Source organism: Manduca sexta, chromosome 12 (genome assembly GCF_014839805.1).
Source record: "Manduca sexta isolate Smith_Timp_Sample1 chromosome 12, JHU_Msex_v1.0, whole genome shotgun sequence".
Classification (NCBI taxonomy): Eukaryota; Metazoa; Arthropoda; class Insecta; order Lepidoptera; family Sphingidae; genus Manduca; species Manduca sexta.
Genome location: NC_051126.1, coordinates 9170347 through 9193298, shown reverse-complemented (window position 1 = coordinate 9193298; position 22952 = coordinate 9170347). Strand labels below are relative to the sequence as shown.

General features: G+C 36.2%; 1 protein-coding gene across 3 annotated transcripts; it reads left to right on the top strand.

Moving 5' to 3' along the window:
* Positions 1–248: 248 nt before the first annotated feature.
* LOC115446481 (poly(A)-specific ribonuclease PARN) lies at positions 249–11497 on the top strand. Of its 3 annotated transcripts, none has more exons than XM_037437890.1 (14): positions 249–267; positions 621–971; positions 1153–1285; positions 2018–2173; positions 3012–3144; positions 3407–3528; positions 4185–4303; positions 5299–5538; positions 5760–5846; positions 7413–7561; positions 8212–8255; positions 10620–10648; positions 10759–10952; positions 11249–11497. In XM_037437890.1, exons 1-14 carry the CDS (start codon positions 264–266, stop codon positions 11465–11467), a joined length of 1980 nt encoding a protein of 659 aa, XP_037293787.1. In that variant the 5' UTR covers positions 249–263; the 3' UTR covers positions 11468–11497. The 3 variants fall into 3 exon arrangements, with proteins under 3 accessions (XP_037293787.1, XP_030029017.1, XP_030029018.1); XM_030173157.2 differs by lacking the exon at positions 249–267 and adding an exon at positions 324–551; XM_030173158.2 differs by lacking the exon at positions 249–267 and adding an exon at positions 324–551 and having other exon boundaries at positions 11245–11488.
* The last annotated feature ends 11455 nt before the right edge of the window (positions 11498–22952 follow it).

The following is a 22952-nucleotide window of genomic DNA, read 5'->3' as shown; positions in this document are numbered from 1 at the left end:
TATTAGATTAGATTTAATTTTTGGTTACGAAAAAAAGTCTGAACGTATTCTGTTGATGCTTTTTTTTAACGCACACGCACACACACACACGTACAAGTAGCTTCATAAAACGTAAACATCTTTGTAAAACTGTCAAGAAAATTTATACTTATATATTCCTTTTGTTTACTATTGTTATATGTCCATGTTATACTAAATATTGTATTTCGTCTATAGACACAATAATTAATTTTACCCTAAGATTGTTTGTTTGTTGCACTCGAATGGGTATGTTTTATTATATTTTCGGCTGAAAGACATGTGTCTATGGTTATAAATTTAAAAAAAAACAGGAAAACCCGGTCCCCGATTCTTGTCAGACTCAAACAATGAGACTCAAATCATAAATGCCATTTTCATATTTTGTCAAATGTTATTTAAAATTAGTGTGTTTGTATTGTACTTGTCCTGCACAATTTTTTTATAATAATAATAAGAAATATCAATTAAATTTATTTTATTAACGTCTTACAAGTTACATTTCACATTTGAAATGGAGGTTGTGAGGAAAAGTGAGTGATAGTAGTTAGAAACCGATGTGAGTAGTAAGGCTATAAGCTTACTGAAATGTTTTTTTTCAGATTTTAAAGAGGCGTTGCCATTAATTAGTGCTTCGATTGACAAAGCGGACTTTTTAGTGATAGATACTGAATTTACTGGACTAATAAACGGACGGGACGTGTCTGCTTTCGACACTCCAGAAGAGTACTACTATTGTTTGTTAAAAGGTGCTAAGGACTTTTTATTGATACAGTACGGGTTGTGTGCCTTCTACTGGGATCACAATAGGAAGTGTTATATGAATGACACCTACAACTTCTACTTATTCCCACGAGGAAAGGTAGGAACTGAGAAAATGTTTTTGTGCCAGAGTTCCAGTTTGGATTTCCTTGGAGCACAAGGGTTCGATTTTAACAAGGTATTTAAAGAAGGTAAGTCTTGCTTCAAATAAAAATGTAATCCATGTTAAAAAGTCACAACACTGCTCATTAATTTAAAACATTATGGGGATTTGTTTGTGTATTTGTATACATAATATGAAAATTTATGTATTTGATTCATGATTGCATTACTAGCTCTATCAGGGTAGATTTTATATAATTGTAATTGCAGGCATATCGTACATGACAGAGCCAGTAGAGACACGGTTAAGAGAAAACTTGTTAGAAAAACAAAAGACTCAAGCCAAGGAGAAGGATGCTATAACCATTCCTGATGAACACAAAACATTTGTTGAAGATGTGTGGTGAGTACATACGATTCATACATTGTTGACAGGCTTACAATGTTATTTTTTTATTCTCTTTTATTTTTCTATTTATTCCATCTACCATCAACTTTCTTAGCCATAACAAGATGAGATCTTGGGTATTTGGAGATCTTATATATTTAAATATGTATACCCTTATGTTCTCAAATACATTGTTGGTGTCATCACATTTAAATACTTCATAATTCATGTTAGCATTAACAAGTTTTTGAATAATATATTTATTTATCTATCTTTTCATGACTTCTTGAAAATTTGCAATATAATATTTACTTAAAATTCTATCTACAAATACAAATTTATAAATAGAATTTTGTTTTTTTGTGTTTAGAAGTGGCAGGAAGATGCATTGATGGACTTTGTTTCATATTGTTTTAGATTTTTTTTTAAGAACAATTCCGTCATACATGATTGTTGTGTTACTGTAACCTGTTACGTAGCAAACAATTTTCCCTGTTTTCCCATCATTTTTCATTGATGCTCTGCTCATTTTGGTCATAGCGCGGTATTATATAGCCTATAGCTATCCTCGATAAATGAGCTATCTAACTGATTTTTTTTTCAATTTAAACCACTAGTTCCTTAGATAAGTTCGTTCAAACAAATAAACTAACAAAGAAACTCTTGAGCTAGTACATACCAACTAGGCTATTACAGTCTTAATTACTGTAAAGTGAAACAAAGTACTGATGAATGTTTTTATTTTAGTAATCAAGTTCGGCAATTTATAGATGATAATAAATCTGACGAGATGGAGATAGAGAAATGCAATTCTTTCGTTAGGTTACTTCTCTTCCAAGAGATAAGGGCACGCTTCAAAGATGAAGTCTTGATTGAATCAAAAATTTTGGAAAACAAAACCAGGTATTTAAAGCTTTTATATTATAATAGCAACATGTACACAGATGTGATAGTGATAGTGTACAATTTGCTTACTAGTTTTACTTTATTTCATGATGTTCATAACATTAACACAGAACACTAAAGCACTGTATATTATTCTTATGTCCAAGGTCATTTTGAAATTGCATTACTTAATGCAACCACATACTTAACTTTTTGAAAATAAAATTTTACCATAAGTTGCTCAAACTGTAGATGCAAAATAAAAAAGTATAGTTATAAGTTTCGAACAAAATAAATATAAAAAAGTCATTCTAATTTTGCAAGCCCAATGCCATTACTAGTACTCTAAGAGAATTCGCCGCAGCAGCAACATTACACTTTCAGTCAGAGATATAGTCACGGACACACTTTATGTGTACTAAAACTAAAAAATTATCACAAAATAAGAAAAGTAAAACTAGGATTTTTGGTAAAAATTATTATTCATGGATGATTATTGGCAAAATGTTAGCAGAGGTCTTCACTTCTGCTAACATTGGTTGACGAGTATGTGGTTAAATTTATTAATGCAATGTTAAAATGACCTTGTATAAATACAACAAACAACATAGAACAAATGTTGGTTTGTTGCCAGCTTTGTCAATATTTTTTTATTTTTGTTATTTTTATGTATTATACAAAAAGAATTTGCTCTTTAAACGAGGGTCTATTTAAAGTTTCAAAACTTTTAGACAATTACTAGGATCAGAATATAAGACTCAGATAGTTTTAAAAATTATACTTAGACATTTAGTTATTTATGCATTGAGACTATAAAATTTAACGCTACCTATAAATAAATGTTATTTGCTTATAGGGTATTAAAAGTTATAAGGATAAAGTCAGAGGACGACACTAAGAATTATAACGCGCAGAAGAATGAACGCGAGTGGGAAGAATTGGAAGAAGCTGTCGGATTTTCTAAAGTGGCACGGATGATCAGTCAATCGGTATTTTTTCTCTAATAATATTTATTATATTTGCTACCATTTTATCGTAGTAAATTGCAAAGTTAGTAACGGTACAGGGCATGATTTCAATATGAAATATTACCCACAATGAAATAACCATTTCACAGTAACCAAGTACTTGTACTTATGTGCAATAATTGAATCTGAAGCATAGGATTTACAGTTTTTTTGTGTAAATTTGAATGAAATACGATTAAGGGTTTTATTGGGCCAGGATTAAAAAAAATATTTATTATTACAGGGGAAGCTAGTGGTAGGTCACAACATGTTGCTGGATATCCTGCACACACTCAATCATTTCTTCCAGCCACTGCCGCTGGACTACAACTCTTTCAAGGAATTCAGTAATTGCATGTTCCCAGTGTAATTGTTTTTTTTTTATATATTGACTTTTTTATTTCCTTGCCTAAATAATCGTTGAAGGATGACTTCAAGGCATTGAATGTATAATTGACATAAGTGCTGTTCGTGACACGTCAGATATGTTTTTCGCTCTCGTTTAGTGAACTCTAACGTCAGCGTCGCCACAGTCAAAGTAAAAATGAGTGATACGAGCATTTGACTAACGTAACAAATGTGTTTGTGTTAGCAACATGAAACACACCAGGAGTGGTGTGCCGACGTGCTGTTTGTACTTAGTTCTTATTTTTAACATGCCACCGCACCCTTGTAAAGATTTTCTTTTCTGTGCCGCCGCGCAGCTGATCCGCGTTTAAAAACAAAAGGTGTGTGCTTTACAGTCGACATATAAAAAAAGGGATCATATGAATATGGTTATTGAATTATAACTAATCATATTAACCGGTTTATTTAGTCCATTTCCCCTTGAAAGAACATGTTGAGAGAATATTAATATAATTACTACAGACGTTCATAATTGAGAGCTTTTGTTTTTATTCATACAACAAACAAAATTACATCTTGATGAGTCAAGCGTATATATTCCATATTTATTATCAATTATTATTTTGTGTGGTTTACCGTTTATACATATTCACGTCTCATGTATATTGTTTCAGGTTATTAGACACCAAGTATATGTCTAGTTTGCCGCCGTTTAAGGACAGAGTAAATTCGAGTGTATTGCAGCATTTATTCTCCACTTTATCTAGCAAACCGTTTTCGATACCTACAGTCGGTAAGTTTTACCTTTTTCATGCGGGAATATATCTCGTTTTTGTCACAAAGTCGGTTAGATAGAAGTCATAGGGAACAGTGTCTAACTGTATAGACTGAGGCTGTTTATTGTTGTGACAATTATTTCCTAATGCACCTTTTCACTATAGTGGTTAGTTTTTATATAATATTTTGCCCGTGGCTGCGCCCGCGTTATAAAGTTTTTCGGGCTAAAGTTTTCCTTTATAAAAGTCACGCTATATATTTTCCCGGGAGCTTATGATCTTCCCAGGGTCTCAAACTGTCTCCATACCAAATTTCATTTAAAACGTTAGGTAGTTTTTGAGTTTAACACGTTCAGGCAGACAGATGCAACTTTGTTTTATAATATATTTTTGTAGAACTTTTTAAGAGGAACAATCCCGTCATTCATCATTGTTGTATATCTTTAACCATTTACGCAGCGCACGACACGGAAGCTCTCAAAACTAATAAATTTTCCCCGTCTTTGCAAAATGTTTCATTACTGCTCCGCTCCTATTGGGTATAGCGTGATGATATATAACCTATAGCACTCCAGGAACAAAGGGCTATCCAATACAAAAATATTTTTTCAGTTTGACCTGGTAGTTCCTGAGATTAGCGCGTTCAAACAAACAAACTAACAAACTCTTCAGCTTTATATAATAGTATAGATATTCACACGGTCTTTGCTATTTCTTGTCATTGGTGGATAAAGTTTTCGACAAAATGTGTTGCGGTGTGTACATATCTAGCAAATGTACTGCAATGACAACCATTTTTAGATATATACGCACCCTTTTATAAAACTTATAGGTATAACCTGAAGGAAAATATAAAAAAAAACTGGGTTTTGGGGTGTCCCTTTCACCTTTCATTTTAAAGTTTATGTTGTCAGTAAAAGAAATTAATTACTATTTTACCATAACATGGCTAGGTTAATTTTTCCCGGTAACACTATACTTAATAATTGAATCAAACTTATTTATATTGAAGGATCGCTGGAGGGTCGCGGGTACCGGCGCGCCGATGACAAGCACCACGAGGCGGGGTTCGACGCGTACGTGACGGGGCTGTGCTTCCTGGCGATGCACGGACACCTGTCGCGCATGCGCGGCGAGGAGCACGCCCGCCCCAGCGCCACCTCCGCCGTGCTCAAGCCGTTCCTCAGCAAGCTGTTCCTGTGCAAGACGGCGCACCAGGACTCGCCTTATATGAATCTCGCGGGCGCTGATCGTCAGTACACTTTCATATACCAGAAAGCTTTACAGCCCCCATTGTGAGGTGGACCGAATAAATAGGTTTTTTAAGTATGTTGTAGAAATGATTCACATTAGATTTTATCATTGGTCATCTGGCTAACTTTAACCGCGAGGGATTCAATCCCTGCAAATGGCATTAGAAATAATCGCAGTCTTGTAGAAGGTATTAAGTACCATACTCTTGTGTTTTTGCAGCGACGCCGTCGAGAGACCACGTGTTTCATTTAACATTTCCTAAAGAATGGCAGAGGAATGATATCAACCAACTTTTTAGCCCATTTGGTGAGTTTAGAATTAATGATTAGACATAGGTATATAAAACTAGCTTTTGCCCGCAGCTCCGCCCGCGTTATAAAGTTTTTCGGGCTAAAGTTTTCCGTTATAAAAGTCACGCTATATATTTTCCCGGGAGCCTATGTTCTTCCCAGGGTCTCAAACTGTCTCCATACCAAATTTTATCCTAATACGTTGGGTAGTTTTTAAGTTTAACACGTTCGGGCAGACCGATGCAGCGGGGGACTTTTGTTTTATGATATTTTTGTAGAACTTTTTAAGAGGAACAATCCCGTCATACATTATTGTTGCATAACTTTAACCGTTTACGCAGCGCACGCAACAGAAGCTCTCAAAACTAATAAATTGTCCCCGTTTTTGCATCATGTTTCATTACTGCTCCGCTCCTATTGGTCATAGCGTGACGATATATAACCTATAGCACTCCAGGAACAAAGGGCTATCCAACACAAAAATATTTTTTCAGTTCGAACCGGTAGTTCCTGAGATTAGGCGATTACTGCTCCGCTCCTATTGGGCATAGCGTGATGATAAATATAGCCTATAGCATTCCAGGAACAAAGGGCTATCCAACACAAAAAGAATTATTCAGTTCAAACTCCTAGTTTCTGAGATTAGCCGTTACTGCTCTGCTCCTATTGGTCATAGCGTGATGATATATAGCCTATAGCACTTCACGAACAAAGGGCTATCCAATACAAAATGATTTTTTTAGTTCGAACCGGTAGTTCCTGAGATTAGCCATTACTGCTTCGCTCCTATTGGGTATAGCGTGATGATATATAGCTTATAGCACTTCACGAACAAAAGGCTATCCAACGCAAAAAGAATTTTTCAGTTTGGACCGGTAGTTCCTGAGATTAGCCATTACTGCTCCGCTCCTATTGGGTATAGCGTGATGATATATAGCCTATAGCACTCCACGAACAAAGGGCTATCCAACGCAAAAAGAATTTTTCAGTTCGGACCGATAGTTCCTGAGATTAGCCATTACTGCTTCGCTCCTATTGGGTATAGCGTGATGATATATAGCCTATAGCACTCCACGAACAAAGGGCTATCCAACGCAAAAAGAATTTTTCAGTTCGGACCCATAGTTCCTGAGAGTAGGCATTACTGCTCCGCTCCTATTGGGTATAGCGTGATGATATATAGCCTATAGCACTCCACGAACATAGGGCTATCCAACGCAAAAAGAATTTTTCAGTTTGGACCAGTAGTTCCTGAGATTAGCGCGTTCAAACAAACAAACAAACAAACAAACAAACTCTTCAGCTTTATATAATAGTATAGATACCATCGCAGCTACTAACTAAAGCAATTTTATGCAATGGACATATAATATTCTGTCTATGCCATGTCCTGAGTGCATAAATCTGTTTGTGTGTGTTTGCATACGCCCGACGCATGCGCTTTCGGCGAGCCAATAAGTAAAGATGTATGCAAACAGTTGGAGTAATTGCTCGCGAGACGTCCTCACGTGACGCGTTCGTCGTACGTTCACACCCCTTATCTTGTGACGTATGTTATAGACGTGCGTTTGTGTGTGCGCAGGCCCGGTGACGGTGCAGTTCGTGGAGGACACGAGCGCGCTGGTGGCGCTGTCGCGGCGCGAGCAGGCGGCGGGCGTGCTGCGCGCGCTGCAGGCCCGCGACGGCGTGGCGCTGCTGCCCTACTCCACCTACAAGCGACTGATACACCAGGTGCGTGCTATGACTTGCTCTAATACGGACGACGTCGTTTGTCTATTACTTGCTGATATCCGTCCCGATTTCGCGTTATGAGTACCATGCCGATAAAGATAAGGCGAGTCTTAAGCGAGTAGTATTAAACGCCTGATGTAAACTCACAGTGTGATTCATAAAGATTATATTATAGATTAATGAAAAAAAAAAAAAACAAGAAGAACGTATATATACATGGTGAATTTTTGTAGTAGGCGTGGATGAAATTTTAGTTTTAATTTTAAGCGGATCCGAGACTTCTTACTAGCATTTTAAGGTATTTATCATACTCGGTATTCGCCATTCACGCCCACTTGAAAATTACACTCTGTATAAAGAGATAAGCCGTGGTACTGTGCGGAGTCGTGTCGACGAATTCGGATGCATTCACAACTTCTCGAATTATCCCACAGGCGCAGAAACATTCCACCACTGGTTTTAGTCGGTATACCGGTATAAAATTGGTTAGGGACTCGACCAGAGATCATTTATGTGACATCTAGGTCGGAAGGTCGGTGAGTCCGACATGACCATTCTCACCTGTTCAAGGAAGGTGCCCATTAGACGTTCTTGCAGAACAAAAAATAAAGAGTGTTAAAATAATAACAGAGATGCTTTTTTATCCACAGACGTCCTCAAGGAGCGACGCAGCGTCCGGCGACTGTAAGACAGTGTGCGTATTAAACACTTTATTTATGGCCATTGCGTTCGTGTGTGTCGCATTTGTCTTTCTTTACGTTGTTCTGTTCATGATGGAGTGCGTGGAAACTCATTTCCCGCGCTGCGAGCGATTCCCACTGCTCGACCAAATATTCCAAAGATTTATATTATAAGTTAATCATAAAATAATATTATATTTTATGTTTTAAAACTCATATATATTTTTAATGTTTTTTTGTAGTGTTTAATTTTGCATGTCATAATAATGCTTCATATATTTTGTACTGCTTTTATATTAAGGTTTTAAGGAAAAATAATTCAGAAAGTAAAAGTAATTTACAAGACTGCTCTTAACACATATTAATTCATAAGGTTTTATTTAGATTTTTGTCAGACATTTGAACGGTGAAAGCAATGTGACTCTAACAATGTTTATAATAGCTTTTATCGATAAGTTTGCAAGTAAGGAATTTGCAGTATGCAAATGTAAGTTACCGAAAAATTATAGCTATTAAATGGCTTAAAACTTATTATTCAAGTTAATAAGAAACTTGTAAAAATATTTTAAATAAATAAAGATGTAATCAATTGTAATTGTTTCATTTCTCATAGAGAGATGTTGGAGTCACATTGCGGTTTAAATTTGTCATCCATTGCCTTTGCATTGTTTGTGTGTGACTCTATCATTTAATTTGTTACTCCAACATTTCAACCTCTTCCGATTCAACGAAGTAGTTTCAACCTTTCGTTGCATGGTTTTTTATTTAGCTTAGAAAGTTGGAATAAGTTTTCATAAAATCCTTAGGACCTGAGTGTTATGTGAAAATAATACTAGAAATAAACCACGATACTACATTTAGCCATTTGTTTAGTTTAGTTTTTAGTGATGTTTGTGTTCGATAGATAAATAGGTTAAAAATGTGTCGCAAAACACCATGCTGAATATGTTTAACAACATTCCACCTCGCCAGATTGTATGAAACATCACATCAATATTAGTTATTTTATTTATTTTAAAATACTGTTGATATAATAAAATACAACTAAAAGTACAGGATGTACGTATACATACATACATATACAAAGATACATTATACATGTAAGTATTTTTATATATGAACAAAAGTGATGCTTCACGAAGTGGTTACGTGTGTTACATTGTGATGTTGGGCAACGTATTCTGCAGCGGTTTTAATGCTGGCACTAGGCGTGTAAATGTCAAAATCAAGCAGAGCAATATCGATTTTGTATATTTTTTGTACAAAGATTAAGCAAATATCTGATACAGATGTACGATCGAATACGCCCAGTGTAGTGATTTAACCTCTAATGAACACTTTAGAAGATCGACTTCGAACACTGAGTGACCAGTATTTTTGTAAAAAGTGTTACGACCTACATATAAGTGTGATCAAATTATTCATTGACTATTAATTACTCTATAATCCATAAATAAGTTTTATATTTCATACATACGGCTTACTTTCGATTACTGTAACAGAAAAATTATTCGGGGACTTCAATAAAATAAAGATGTTATGTTATAGGTGCATGTATCATTTTGAGATCATTTTGAGATTCCATTAATAAATGAAACCACATATTTGTAATGACTTCGGCTAACATTGTGCCAAAATGCACCCTTGTATAACGTATATTTCATCCATTAAATTTTTGATTTTTTTACAATTTTGTAGTTAAGTGAATTTGGCGTGTGCGAAAGTGCATTTCTGACTGAAAGTATAAAGTAAGGTATAGTCACTGCGACGAATTGTCTTAGAGTAGTAGTGGCATCAAGGGGTATAATAATAATAATAATATCAGCCCTGTATTATATACTTGCCTACTGCTGAGCACGGGCCTCCTCTACTACTGAGAGAGATTAGGCCTTAGTCCACCACGCTGGCCTAGTGCGGATTGGTAGACTTCACACACCTTCGAAATTCCTATAGAGAACTTCTCAGATGTGCAGGTTTCCTCACGATGTTTTCCTTCACCATTAAAGCGAACGATAAATTCACAAAGAATACACACATGATTTTAGAAAAGTCAGAGGTGTGTGCTCTTGGGATTTGAACCTGCGGACATTCGTCTTGGCAGTTCGTTCCACACCCAACTAGGCTATCGACGCTACTCGAAATATAAATAAAAATATTTTAATTTTGTACTCAAGGGGTATAAAATTAAAATATTTTTTATTGATATTTATTTTGTTCGATACTTTTTTATTTTACATCACGGATTTGTGTAATAGTGTAAAATGTTATTTTTCATGAAGATAACTGTGGAGTTTAATTTAGTTATGCTATTTCCAAATGATCTCGTATATTACATTTTCTAGATGATACAGTATTTAAATGTCTTTGTTTTATTACAGACATCCATCTGAAATAAAAGCGCGGCAAGGTTGGTATATTTTAGTATTTTTTTTATTCGAGATAGTTTTTGTATTATGTTTCAATAGGGGATATATACTTTTTGGTTTTAATATATTTAAAAGAACATTTTGGCATTAGTATTAGCAAGTAACGTGAGCCCGCCCACACCTCAGTCTTCGCCGGTGCCGGTGAGAGTGCCACGTGAAAGGACCCGCAGTGTCCCGTCGCCGGCCATCGCGACCCCGCCTGCGCCCGCGCACCCGCCCGTGCTCGCGCCCGCACCTGCGCATGCACCCATCACGTGCAAGAGGACTTCCTCAGGAGTGTTTCAGGTGGGCACCCCCTGAAATGTTAGCAAATAATTGTCTATTAAAATTTAAATTATAATTATTTTACATACATTAGCTTATTTAGTTATTAAGACTTATTTATTACACAGTACAGTATGTATACTGTTTGTGTTCAATTATTGTAAAAAATAATTACTTATGAGATTATTTTGAAATCCAAAGTTTTTTCCTAGCATGCATTTATTGGAATTATAACATGCAAATATATACGTTCAGAACGTTGCCACCAAAGTATCAAGATAATTCAGAAGTCAAACAGGTCTTATTTTCCCAGATAGACGTGTTCGAACCGCCGCCGAAAAAATTCGGATACAGCCGATACCGACTCACACGTGTCGCACAAACGGCCCAACACTCCGAACAACGGCCATCAAGAGTCATCAAGAACGGCCAAACAAGAGAAAGTTAAAGGAAACAAGAAGATAATAGAAAAATTTGACAGTGAAAGCAAGTCGCACTGTGTGACAGCTTTCAAAGAAAGCGATAGTTGGGATTAAGTTGCATAATATAAATATACTTAATCTGTGTATGTTGGTTTTATTTTCCTGAGTATTATCGCGGATCAACCTCGATGACATTGACTTGGGACCGAGAAAGGTGGCGTGGTATGAGAGAAGTCCATACTCGGCAAGGGATCTTTACAGGGTGTGAATGATGAGTGTTAGTCGACAGTGAAGAGCTGAAACACATTGTTTTTTTAAGAATCTCTGTTTTAGCATCAACTATGTAAGTAAAAGTATTGACGTAATATAGCTACTTTTAAAACTTAGATGCAGATGAAATACAATTACACGGGTTGCATTGTGGCCACTGTGTAATAACGTTCCAATATTATTGAGAAATAAATTATTATGTTTCTCGATTTTTTTTCTGTATAATTTTAATTTTAACATTAAGCGCACTATCTCAAACTCCTCTATTTTCTATAGAGAGTGAATCAATGGCGTAGCTCTAGGTAACTAAGGTTAAAAAGATGCGCCACGGTCCCAGTGCATATCTCCAGATGGGTCGCGAAAATGGATCGGATTGAAGTTGTATCACAATTTCACATATTGCTTAGTTAAATATTGGGATTGATTTCGATAGTTTTCCGTTTGGTTACTAATTTTGGTACATCATCATTAGTCGTTTTTGCTACATAATTAGAGCAAGTCCTAAACATCTCTTTATACAGGTTTATTTTGACATTGCGTTATTAAATGTAATTACAAACTTGTGTATTTGAAAATAGCATTACAATAAGTTCTGTAACCGAAGATATAAAATAAATATGTGTAATTTTTGAACAAAGTGGCAACAAAAAGCAATTTTGATATTACATACCCTAATGCTACTAACTGTTACCTTAAGAGAATTCGATGGGGCACCAACATCACACTAATAGAAATACACCTACGAACATACCATATTCGCAGAAAAGAACAAGTAAATAAAAAAATAGAAAAATTAAATCTGAGTTTTTCGCCAAAATATTCGCTATTCATGGATGATTTCTGATACGATCTTAGCAGATGTAAAGACGGGTTTTATTTGATAACGCAATATAAAAATACTCTGTATATTATGTATGCAATATAACACAGAATTGTTACTAGAGTGCGCACACTAATTTAATGGGGCTAAAATATCAAAATAAAAAAAAAAACAAAGTATAAATGTGCATTAACTATGTCGCCGATGACTACGCCTTACACTGGCTACGTTGTGGTTAAATAATTTTCTAACATTTCGCAACACAATGTGTTTCAACGGGGATTCTAGTTTAAGTGAACTGAGCCTGCGTCTATTGTGCTCAACGATTTAGCAGATCGTGAGAGGATATGTAGGTGCGCTGTTTGTTAGCGAAATGCCGGATAAACACTCCCAACCAGAGTTATCTAAACTTCGATTGGGTCCACTTAATAAATTGCATCTCAAATTAACAATTTGGAGTATTGTTATTCAATAATGATTTTGTGCTTACAAGTCAGTATCTAATCATAGGTGAGTGCAGAAGCAATATTTTTATTATGCGATTCATTATCTTAGGACAAGGTTAATTTTGGCTAATGTTTATAGTTATTTTGTGTGACAACTTTTTAAGAATAAGTATTTAAGTAGGTAGTCTAAAGTCACGCTTACATTTATTCTAGATATTCAGAAATTGTTTGCCTCCAGTAGGTTTGCGATGCTGAAAGGCACCGTACTAGTTTTCATATTGCAATTAATAAATACTTAATTTTTCGTTTTTTAAATTATTAAAATTTATTGTAGTCATAATGTGGACTCTACAAATACGAACTGAGATGAACTAGATAAAAATGTAGAGTTAAAAGCCGCTTCAAAAGCCAGTCATTCTGCAATAAATAGTGAGGATGGTGTGAATTGTCCGGGTTTTGTCGTGTTGGCACAGTAGTCGGTGGCTCGGACAATGGCGCGTGGCGATAGCGGCGACCCTTCGACCTCGCGTGCGCGCTTCCGCCATCTTGCATTTTAATGCAGCGCATGCGCAGAGCTGCATTTGCATACTGCGCACACGTGCGATTATGTTTTATTTTCATTTACGGTCCAGGAAATGTGTCATTTTATTACAACGCTTGGCTTTCTATGTTAAATATTTTTGCAAATGTTTCATTTGATGCTGATCTATTTAAGTGTAATGTTTCATTTTAATATTAGGAAATTTTTTAATATGCAAATTCGTTTTTGCATTATAACTTTTATATTTATTTTACTACATTTTTTCAAGATATCGAATGTCGAATACAAGCTTATGTAGTACTGTAATGGCATAACCGTTATTATTAAGAATGCCTTTTAAATGTATCCCGTTAAATATCGCTATTTTAAAACGCACAGCTCATTGCTGGCCTCAAATGATGTAATTTCTAAATTATAACGTCTAACTTGTATCTACGAAAGTTAGTGAACGTCCCTATTCTAGTAATATATTTATGTTGGTACAGTGAAATGTGCTGTTCAGTGCGGCATATTCGTAAATCCCATTTCATCGTCGGCACTCGTGCCGATGGTATCTGCGACGGCTGAGCTATGTCCTGCCTCGCATAGTTTAATTCGACGTTTCGGGGACAGAGTGGACATTCATTTGAGTTAGACAGCGTGACACCTTTTATGGATGTGGTGTAATTTCTCCTATTTTAAATAGTCATTTTCACGGTATCACGCGATCTTTGAGCAAATAATATATTCCTACTATTTTTGATGATGTTTAATAAGTTTAAACTTAGTTCAGATTATAATATCATTCATATGTATGAATCTACAACTAGTAAGTCGAAACCTTTGATAAACTAAATACCTATTTTATTACAATAATAATGTACCTCTTACATAAGATATCGGTAATACATTGGGTCGAAGATGTCCGAAAAAACAATATTGCATAGGCATGTCTATTAAAGTTGTTTTAGCTGTTTAAGAGCCGGTTGCTACGTATTTGGTATTTTATCTCATTACGACTACGTACTCCATTACGACCTATCTCATAAAGTTTTCTTGATGGGACGATGTCATCCAGATGCCTACTTTCTGTAGGTAAAGTAGGCTGTAAAAAATAAAGAAATATATCATTAATTGAAATAATTGAATTTATTAATTGAAATCTACGTTTGGGAATAGATACAGAGTATTTTTCGAGCGAGATATTATTTATTTACTATTTACCTGTAAACACAATTTTGAATACTCTATAGCGATACGTAAGTAATGTAATTACAAAAGCTTGATAAAAAAATAAAATTATGTTTCGGAAGTAATGGAAATTTATTTATAAATTTAGGCTATAATTATTCTAAGTATTTGTGTACTTAATGAACGAGTGCTCAACTTGTGAACAATGTCGGGTCTGTATGATTCTGTGTGACGACTTGCGCACGCGCCGCGAAGTGGGTCGTTCGCGCCTCCGCTGATCGGCGCGCCGGCTGCGAACTGACGCTGCGCCTGCGCCGCCGGTTGCTCATTGTTCTGATTTAACAGTTCGTGATGTGGCGCACATGCTAATGTTAACAAACGACACGCTGTCGATCCCGCGATAACTGCTTTTGTTTATTTACACTGCATAACGTGCACACTTCTTTCTGTCTTAACGAGGACACTTGTTGTTTTTTTATGTCACTTTTGATACAAGATAAAGAAACTCTGTTTAGTTGCAGTGTTCATGAGAGTGATAACAAGCGGCTGTGGCACGTATTTTTTAGGCATTTTAGCGTTGCGGATATGGACTCTGTGTTTTTTTACGTGGCGTTGATCCTTGTCTATTTATGTTACAGCTTCTGTGGCGCAGCAAGTTATGCATTACGATTAGTGCATTTCCGATCCCGGAAAATTTAACTTATTTATCTAAATACACACACATGCACATATCTATGTGCGATTAATTTTCTAATTGCTGGCTGTACGTTCTATGTGAACGTACCCACCACTCATTTAATATCCCGTGCTTCATGTTGGCGAAACTGAACAACTTAGTGATTAAAAGACATATGAGTTGAGCTCGTAGTGTTTTTAATTTAATCTTTGTTTAATCAAGACAGAGTGAACAAGGACTCTTATTGATAAAATCACTGCATTAAAGATCTTCTTATTCAAGAAATTATTACAGTGACATCTATTTATATCTGAATAAATAATACATACATAACATAACATCACGCATTTTATCCCCGAAGGGGTATGCAGAGGCGCAACTAGGGCACCCACTTTTCGCCAAGTATGTTCCGTCCCATGATGTGATAGGGGGCGAGCCTATCGCCATATCGGGCACAAATTCCAGACTCCGGGCTGATACTGAGCAGAAAAACCCAAATATCACTTTGCCCGACCCGGGATTCGAACCCAGGACCTCAGAGCGCTATTGTACCGGACGTGCAATACAACTACGCCACCGAGGCAGTCAATAAATAATGTAATTAATTTTATCAGACACACGAAACAGCTTTTGTATCAGTAACGCTCTACATTTAGTGCGACATTGTAGTGCTAGTGGCTCAGTGATAGCGAGCGTATGACAAACGCTCGCCATTCCCACTCCAAAGTGGTTTTCTCGTCAGATGAACACTTTCAGACCCGATAACATTCAGTGGCCCATGGAACTCGTTTCGGAGAATAACTAAGAGTTTAGATTTAGTTACACAGTGCGCTCTGTCTTCCCCATTTAAGATGAAGGATACAAACCGGTATGCCGTTGATTCATACGTCCGTGTCAGATGGTCAACAATATTGTTATAGATCATTGCGGTAATTTGTCATTTGTTAAATTACGGCCTTAAATGGAACTTCGGAGATATCTTTTGTTTTTTTGGTAATACAGAAGATGCTATAATGTAGAGCTAGCCTGAGATCTATAAGTGTGCATAAGAAATGCTGAAATTATTAATTACTTAGGTTCATACTTATTTTTATATAATAAACAAAAATTTGAGCTAGGCAACATATCTACAATTCTTATGACTCAGTACATTTTCATAAAAAGGGGTCATCCTTTAGCATCAGATGGCCCACATTTTCGTTTGCCCGTCTTTTGATTTAAAGATATCATGTCACAAATAGATATATCATGTTATTAATGGAAGCGGTACAATGTAACAAAATGAAACGACGAGGTTACCTGTGATAACCTGCTTGTGCCCGCTCCAGGGCTGCCCGCACATGGCAGCGGTGCGACGCAGCTCTGACGTGATACTAATGGTGCCACCCGACGACGCCTGCGCTATATTGTTCACCTCCAGCCGCTAACGACTTACATTCATCTGCAACATGCCCTCACAGGCAAATAATGAAGATTGTACCGCACAAGCGAGCTTTAAAGCAGAGGCAATAAATTTCGAAGTACAAACGTGTTGTCTTTCTGTATGAGGTAACATGATTCATCTGAAAAGTAAGGAGATATTTTACGGTGTAAAGCTATTCCTTAAATATTTAGCAAAATGAATTGTGAGTAAAACTTTGATCTATTAACTAATTAAAATATAGTTGAACAAATGGAATGTATCGCACCGTTCGAGATATTTAAACCACATCCAGGAATGCGCTTTGTCAATTTGTGTGATTGACAGCTGTTAGAGACTGGCGGCGCGGCGTGGCGGCGAAGTTGAAGCGCTCGCGAGAATCTGCTTGCGGATCGCATCGCGCCGAGCCTGACCGTTTCGCACATCTCGGCTATCTGCGATCTCGACGGGGACGTTGCTCGTCTCGTCGCCTGCCCGCTGTCATCGTCAGCCACCTAACGGCGCGCGTTCGATCGCAACCAATACCTATTCGCTTTGCTCCCGTGCCGACCAGATGTTATCGCAAGATTTCATTAGCTAATGGCCAATTAAACTGAGTGACGCGTCCGGGGCAAATTGTCCACGGGCTGTCGTATTTGGGCCCGCTTTCGGCGATCGCGTTCGTCCGACGTGTGTCGTGTCGTGTCGTGTAAGTGCTCGTCAAGACCCTGCATATATTGAATGAATTTTCTTAAGTTACTATAGTCGTATCTTTACTGGCGCAGTTTATTACGCTGTATTAATTACCTTCATTAAAAACTTAGCTACTTCAGTTGATTATTTTACTATATAATTACTTCCCACTGTCCATCTGTAACACTAATTTTCTTGCGGTATTATCGTGAATAAATTAGCTGCCAACTTTGGAAAGGTAATTAAAAATAATACTGGATACAATCTTATTTATCGAAAACGTATCTTTGGTAACTGCGTACTTTGTATAGTCATAAAAGAGACTTGACTAGGAATGGAGCAACAATATTAACCAAACTTTTACTTCGGCAAGAAAAAAAATTGTCTACCTACTTAATTAAGTATATTATTATATTTTAAAACTAGAATATAATTAGCAGTTATGTTTGGTAATAATTTCTTACCTTGCGAAAAAATAAAGGTTCATGATGTGGCGAAGTGATAGATTGTTCGCACGCGACGAGTCGCCAAACAAGTGATGTTTGCGTGAATACTCCCGATTAGAGCGGCTTGTTATAGACGAATCGGGACTACATGAGAACTCTCGTTTTACACGCAATTATCATATGTTTATATAAATATACAAATATATAGTAACAGAGAGGGGTGAAATGACAAATACAATATGGATTGGTGAAGGCAATAGAGTACCTAAAAACTCTACTGCATAGTCAAGTGCTATTATAGATAAGTACCAATAATTCATTAAAGAAGAATAAAAACAGAGGTAAATATTTTTTTTTATTGGTTATTAATTTTAATATTATTTCACAGGAGTTATGAATAGCGATCAACCTTTTAACGAATTGTTTGTAAAATTTTCTGCTAAAGTAGTTCTTGAATAGTTCCATAAAAATATGTATCGTCAGAGTAACTAAAGAGAACGAATATTCTGTTGAGTTGCGATTTGTATTTAGGCACATTTTGTCCTTTGTGAACTGTTCTAGATTTACACAATATTATTGGCACCTAATCAAATTAAAGCCAATATACAAGTAAATATTGGACAATAACTTGTACCTACTAACCTTCGCCAATCTAAAATTTATAAGTTATATTGATGGTAAAACTCCAATTTATTATTTATTTAAAAAGCTACTTAGATCATTCATTCGACGTATCAGATTAACACGACGACACTATTCTTGTTCGTTTAGGATCTGGCAATATTTATTATAGTGCGTGGGCATGTTTAACAATACAGCCGGCTGTCGCGTACATCGTGGTCGTCCCATAAGTTACCAATTATGGCGAGGGTGGTACAAAATGGGTGTTATCGCCATGTAAGCCCGCGTTACAACACCGTTGCAGGTGATTTACCCGCGCACGGCCGTGTCCCTGGGTACCCGTCGCGACGGCCGACAAACAATAAATACTGGTAGCGATTTACAGACGCGGCCTAAACGTTACATTAACACCCTAAACCCGCTACGCCTTCACTTTGTACTTGTTACGAGACTAGGTGCATGCGACAGCGAATAATTTAACGGTTTCAGCTAATGACGCTGTGATGGTGCGTTGATTATATGACAATAATATAATGAACTTTGAATTGGTTAGAAGTAGGGCTGCCATTTCTCCGGAAATCCCCGGATTTGTCCTAGTTTGAAGGGCGTCCAGGGACCGTCCGGCAGAGGTTTTTAAAAAGTGTTCGGGTGTAACCCACTTTTGTTGTCAGAGAAAATTCAATATTTTTAGTATCTATAAATTGAAATAAATCTTAGTTAAAAAATTTATTCATAATAACCCATGTATAAATAAATAAAAAATTAAAAAAAATATAAGGATATTTTTATATTTGCTGCAAAAATTTTTTTTCGTAATTGTCCGGGGAAAAACTCGTATTTCAGCCAAATGTCCGGGATTTTTACCGTGTGATGGCAACCCTAATTAGAAGCCTTGTTTTATTATTTGCGATAAGCAATACAAATTAGTAGTAGAGAAGCTTCTATACAACGATTTTCCATACACCATAAGTGGTTTCGGGCTCTTACCTACATACGATGCTCATTGTCTATGAAGTAAAATCTTGCCAGTCATAGAACGTTTGCGTGGTATCGATTAGGGATCATCCACTTATCGAATATTGACATCTGTGTCTGCATAAAGTAACTATTAGATTTAGTTTCAATATTAAGATTTTGCAAGCATTTAAGTGGTCTGTAATTATTTAGCTAAAGTAGACTTTAGTTTTGTTTATTTATTGCTTTATAAGGTGCTTGTAATATTCTGTTGTTTTGGTAAAGTTAGATTTCGTGATAAAATAAATCGCCAATACGAATCTGCGTTGGTCGGCCAGTACGACTACACTAAACGTTCCGTGACACATTTCAACCGCGGCGGACTAGCATATAAATTTGGTGCACAATAATAGCAATTCACGGAACATTATAATCGTTGAAGGGATCGATAAAGTGCGATTGCTCGGCGTGGAATGTGACACCAGCTCCACGGACTTCATTAGATCTTGGGCTTTTTGTTTTTAAAACAAAAATAATATTATAAACCGCAGGGAAAATGCATCAAGAAATATAGATACTAAAAAAATACAAATAATATACCTACAATATGAATATTTCGCTCAATTAAGCTATAAGCGAAACATGATTTGCCTTAACTATTATAGGGATATTATTATGCTCTTACGTGTCAAAAATGTTGTTGTTTAAAACTAGAACGGATTAATAATTATGAACGTCGGGGTCGTATCAATAACATACTATTTAGAAATTATATCTGCCAAAGGCACGTGTAGATCTTTTTAAAGAGGTTGAAACAGCGAGCGAGCTCTTTGCTGGAATTTGTAATGCGCGTCTGTTACCATGCTTACTCGTTAACCAGACGTAATGAGACCCTCTGTACTTTATTATTGAGAGTTACGGGTATGTTTGTGTCCTGATTTTTGTTTTTAATTCACGCAAGGGTTTTTGATGTTATCAGAATTACCATTGTGAAAGTGAAAAAGAACTTACAACTAACTTGAGTGTCATTCGAACTTATAGTAATCGTGGTTATTTTAATATTGTTTCTAGTGTTTGTTGCTGATCCTCATTACTGAACATTAATGAATTTACCTTGCTACCATGCCAAGCAGATACCACTACTATAGACACCTTGTATAAGAAAACAAAAATTATAATTTATAAAAACTCACATTCTACAAACGTTTATCTTAGAACCAGTACCAAGCCCTATAATATGTATCTACTGACAGTTGGTAGAGTAGCTCAGCGTGCTCGCTATCAGAGTTTCCAAGTAGCAACGTTTATACAGGCTTCTAATAATAATATAAATTTATTGTCGCGTTAAATCCGTTTTATGGTCTTTAATGGCGGCAGCACAAGATCGAGTCTCGCTGGCCCGCTGCTACTTTAGCTCTAACTGCTGATAGATACACGGTGGCAATATTTTTTTTTCATCACCAATGGACTTTAAGGTTTTACGTAAAAGGTCGAATGTTTTTAACGGATTACTCGAAGACTTGTTTTTTAATTCATTGCTATTAAAATCTGTAAAGATCCCTAGAGATAACACGGTATTTAATAATTGACTATATAAAAAAGCAAAATTCTTGCGTCGCGTCACCTGATAAAAATCGTTTAGCGCGTCTTCGCAGTCACATGATAGCAATCCCGGGTATTTGGCAGGAAAACGTGATACCCAAGATTAGATCCGTTAATTGCATCAGAGGCTTATTATCATGGCACGCGCATGCGCGGCTCAGGGGCAGTGCAAAATACATGTCAGCCTGTCGCTCTTGTGTGCCAATCATATTTTGCCAAATGGGGCAAGTCATCTTCGATACACAGTGTTATTAAAACTTAGTTTTTTGTGTTGGCACGTGATCCGATTGATGATGGCTGTCTAAGGTCCATTTCAAACGACACCATTTTTTATTCTTTAATAAGTTGATGTCCCATCGTGTTCGACTTTGCGATACAGAATTACATAGTTTTTGTAAAGAAATTCCAAGACATATTTTTTCATTTTTAGCGATCAGTTATGATCGAATAAAAGAATCGATTTAAAGTTATATGGAAGAAGCACATTCAAGCGAATACACAGCAATTATAATGAAATACAGTTCTGATTTTCTAAGCAAAAAACATAAATTGTCGTTCTCAATAGCAAATTGACAAAATTAGTATTGAATTATTTACCTTTTGTATGTGTGATGATCTTTGATCATTATTCTAGTCTATATGTGTGTTATGACTTAAGTACAGTAAGTATGTTTTAGAATTATTTTTTTTTAAAAAGGTTAGTATTTTTGATCTTTCTAATGGTTAAGCCCTATTGCGATAGTAATGTAGGTATACAATTAACAATAATGCGTATCAAAGGCCGTATTTAAATTAAATGACAAGTGTCAAATCTATTTAAATTTAATCAATTCACTCGTCATTCATTGAACAAGTAACCTAATGCCTTTAGATACATTATAAACGATTATTGTAAAAGTTTATTTATAGTTCTTGCAATAGATATAACAATTAATGTTTGGTTTATTGAACAAAGTCAGTTCACAAAGGCAACGCGGCGCGCATTAAAGTCGCAGTGACACGGCCGTCCGTCGAGCGAATTTAACAGAAATTGTTAAACAAAACGAACGGTAATTGACGGAAGTTGCATTGGTTTCGCGTGTCGGTGATCGCTGACCCGGCGCGTGTTTCCTATAAACCTGTCTCCGCGACATTGAACCCTAGACCTCTCTCGTTTCGCGCTCTTAACTTACAACGCCGCCGGTGAGAGCTATCGTGTACTTACAGCTTCGTGCTTGTAATTTGAAAAGTATATTAGACAATTTTATAGTTGTTATGTTTGGGAAAGGTGACGGGAGCTGTATTACAGACGTACACTGTGTTATTTTGTGGATTGTGGGTATTACACCACCAATTTTGATAAACAAATTTGTGTGGAGCTATGCTGGATGTAGTTTTGTTTATGGGCTTGGTATGAGTCTCACAGTTAGCTAGTCACAACAAAATTATTTTATGAAGTCATTGAGATTGGCTAAGACCAGAAAACACTAAATATTTTTTTGAAAGATTAGCTGCGTATGCGCAAATTGATCAAACATAATATTCCTGCGTGGTGTTGTTAATAATCAGGTCGCCTTTCCAGATTACTTATTTCTAGTTGCATAACTAATTCAAACATAAGAAACACAATATGTGTTAACAGCTAGATATTATTAACCACGTTCATCACGGTATCTAGTTTCTAAAATATTTGGTCTCTATAATTTAGAAAATACCTACATAACATATGTAAACTTAATTTATGAGAACAACTGCTTTAGTGGCGTTGTTGTATTACAGTACGACTGCAGTGTTGAGGTTTCGGGTTCGATTTACGGGTCGGGCAAAGTGATCTTGGGTTTTTCTCCTCTAGTTCGAATTCTAAAAATTGTGCCCGACATGGCGAGAGGCTGGCCTCCTATCACATAATGGAACGGAATACACATGTGACCGCCTGTTGCGCCCCTACCTACCCATTCAAGGATAAATGGCGTGAGTGTGAA

What these genes read in the sequence shown, in the direction of transcription:
- LOC115446481 (XM_030173157.2), top strand. An exon ending in ATTTTGGAAAACAAAACCAG is followed by an intron (nt 2,174 to 3,011) that starts GTATTTAAAGCT and finishes ATTTGCTTATAG; the next exon opens with GGTATTAAAAGTTATAAGGA. An exon ending in GAATCTCGCGGGCGCTGATC is followed by an intron (nt 5,539 to 5,759) that starts GTCAGTACACTT and finishes GTGTTTTTGCAG; the next exon opens with CGACGCCGTCGAGAGACCAC.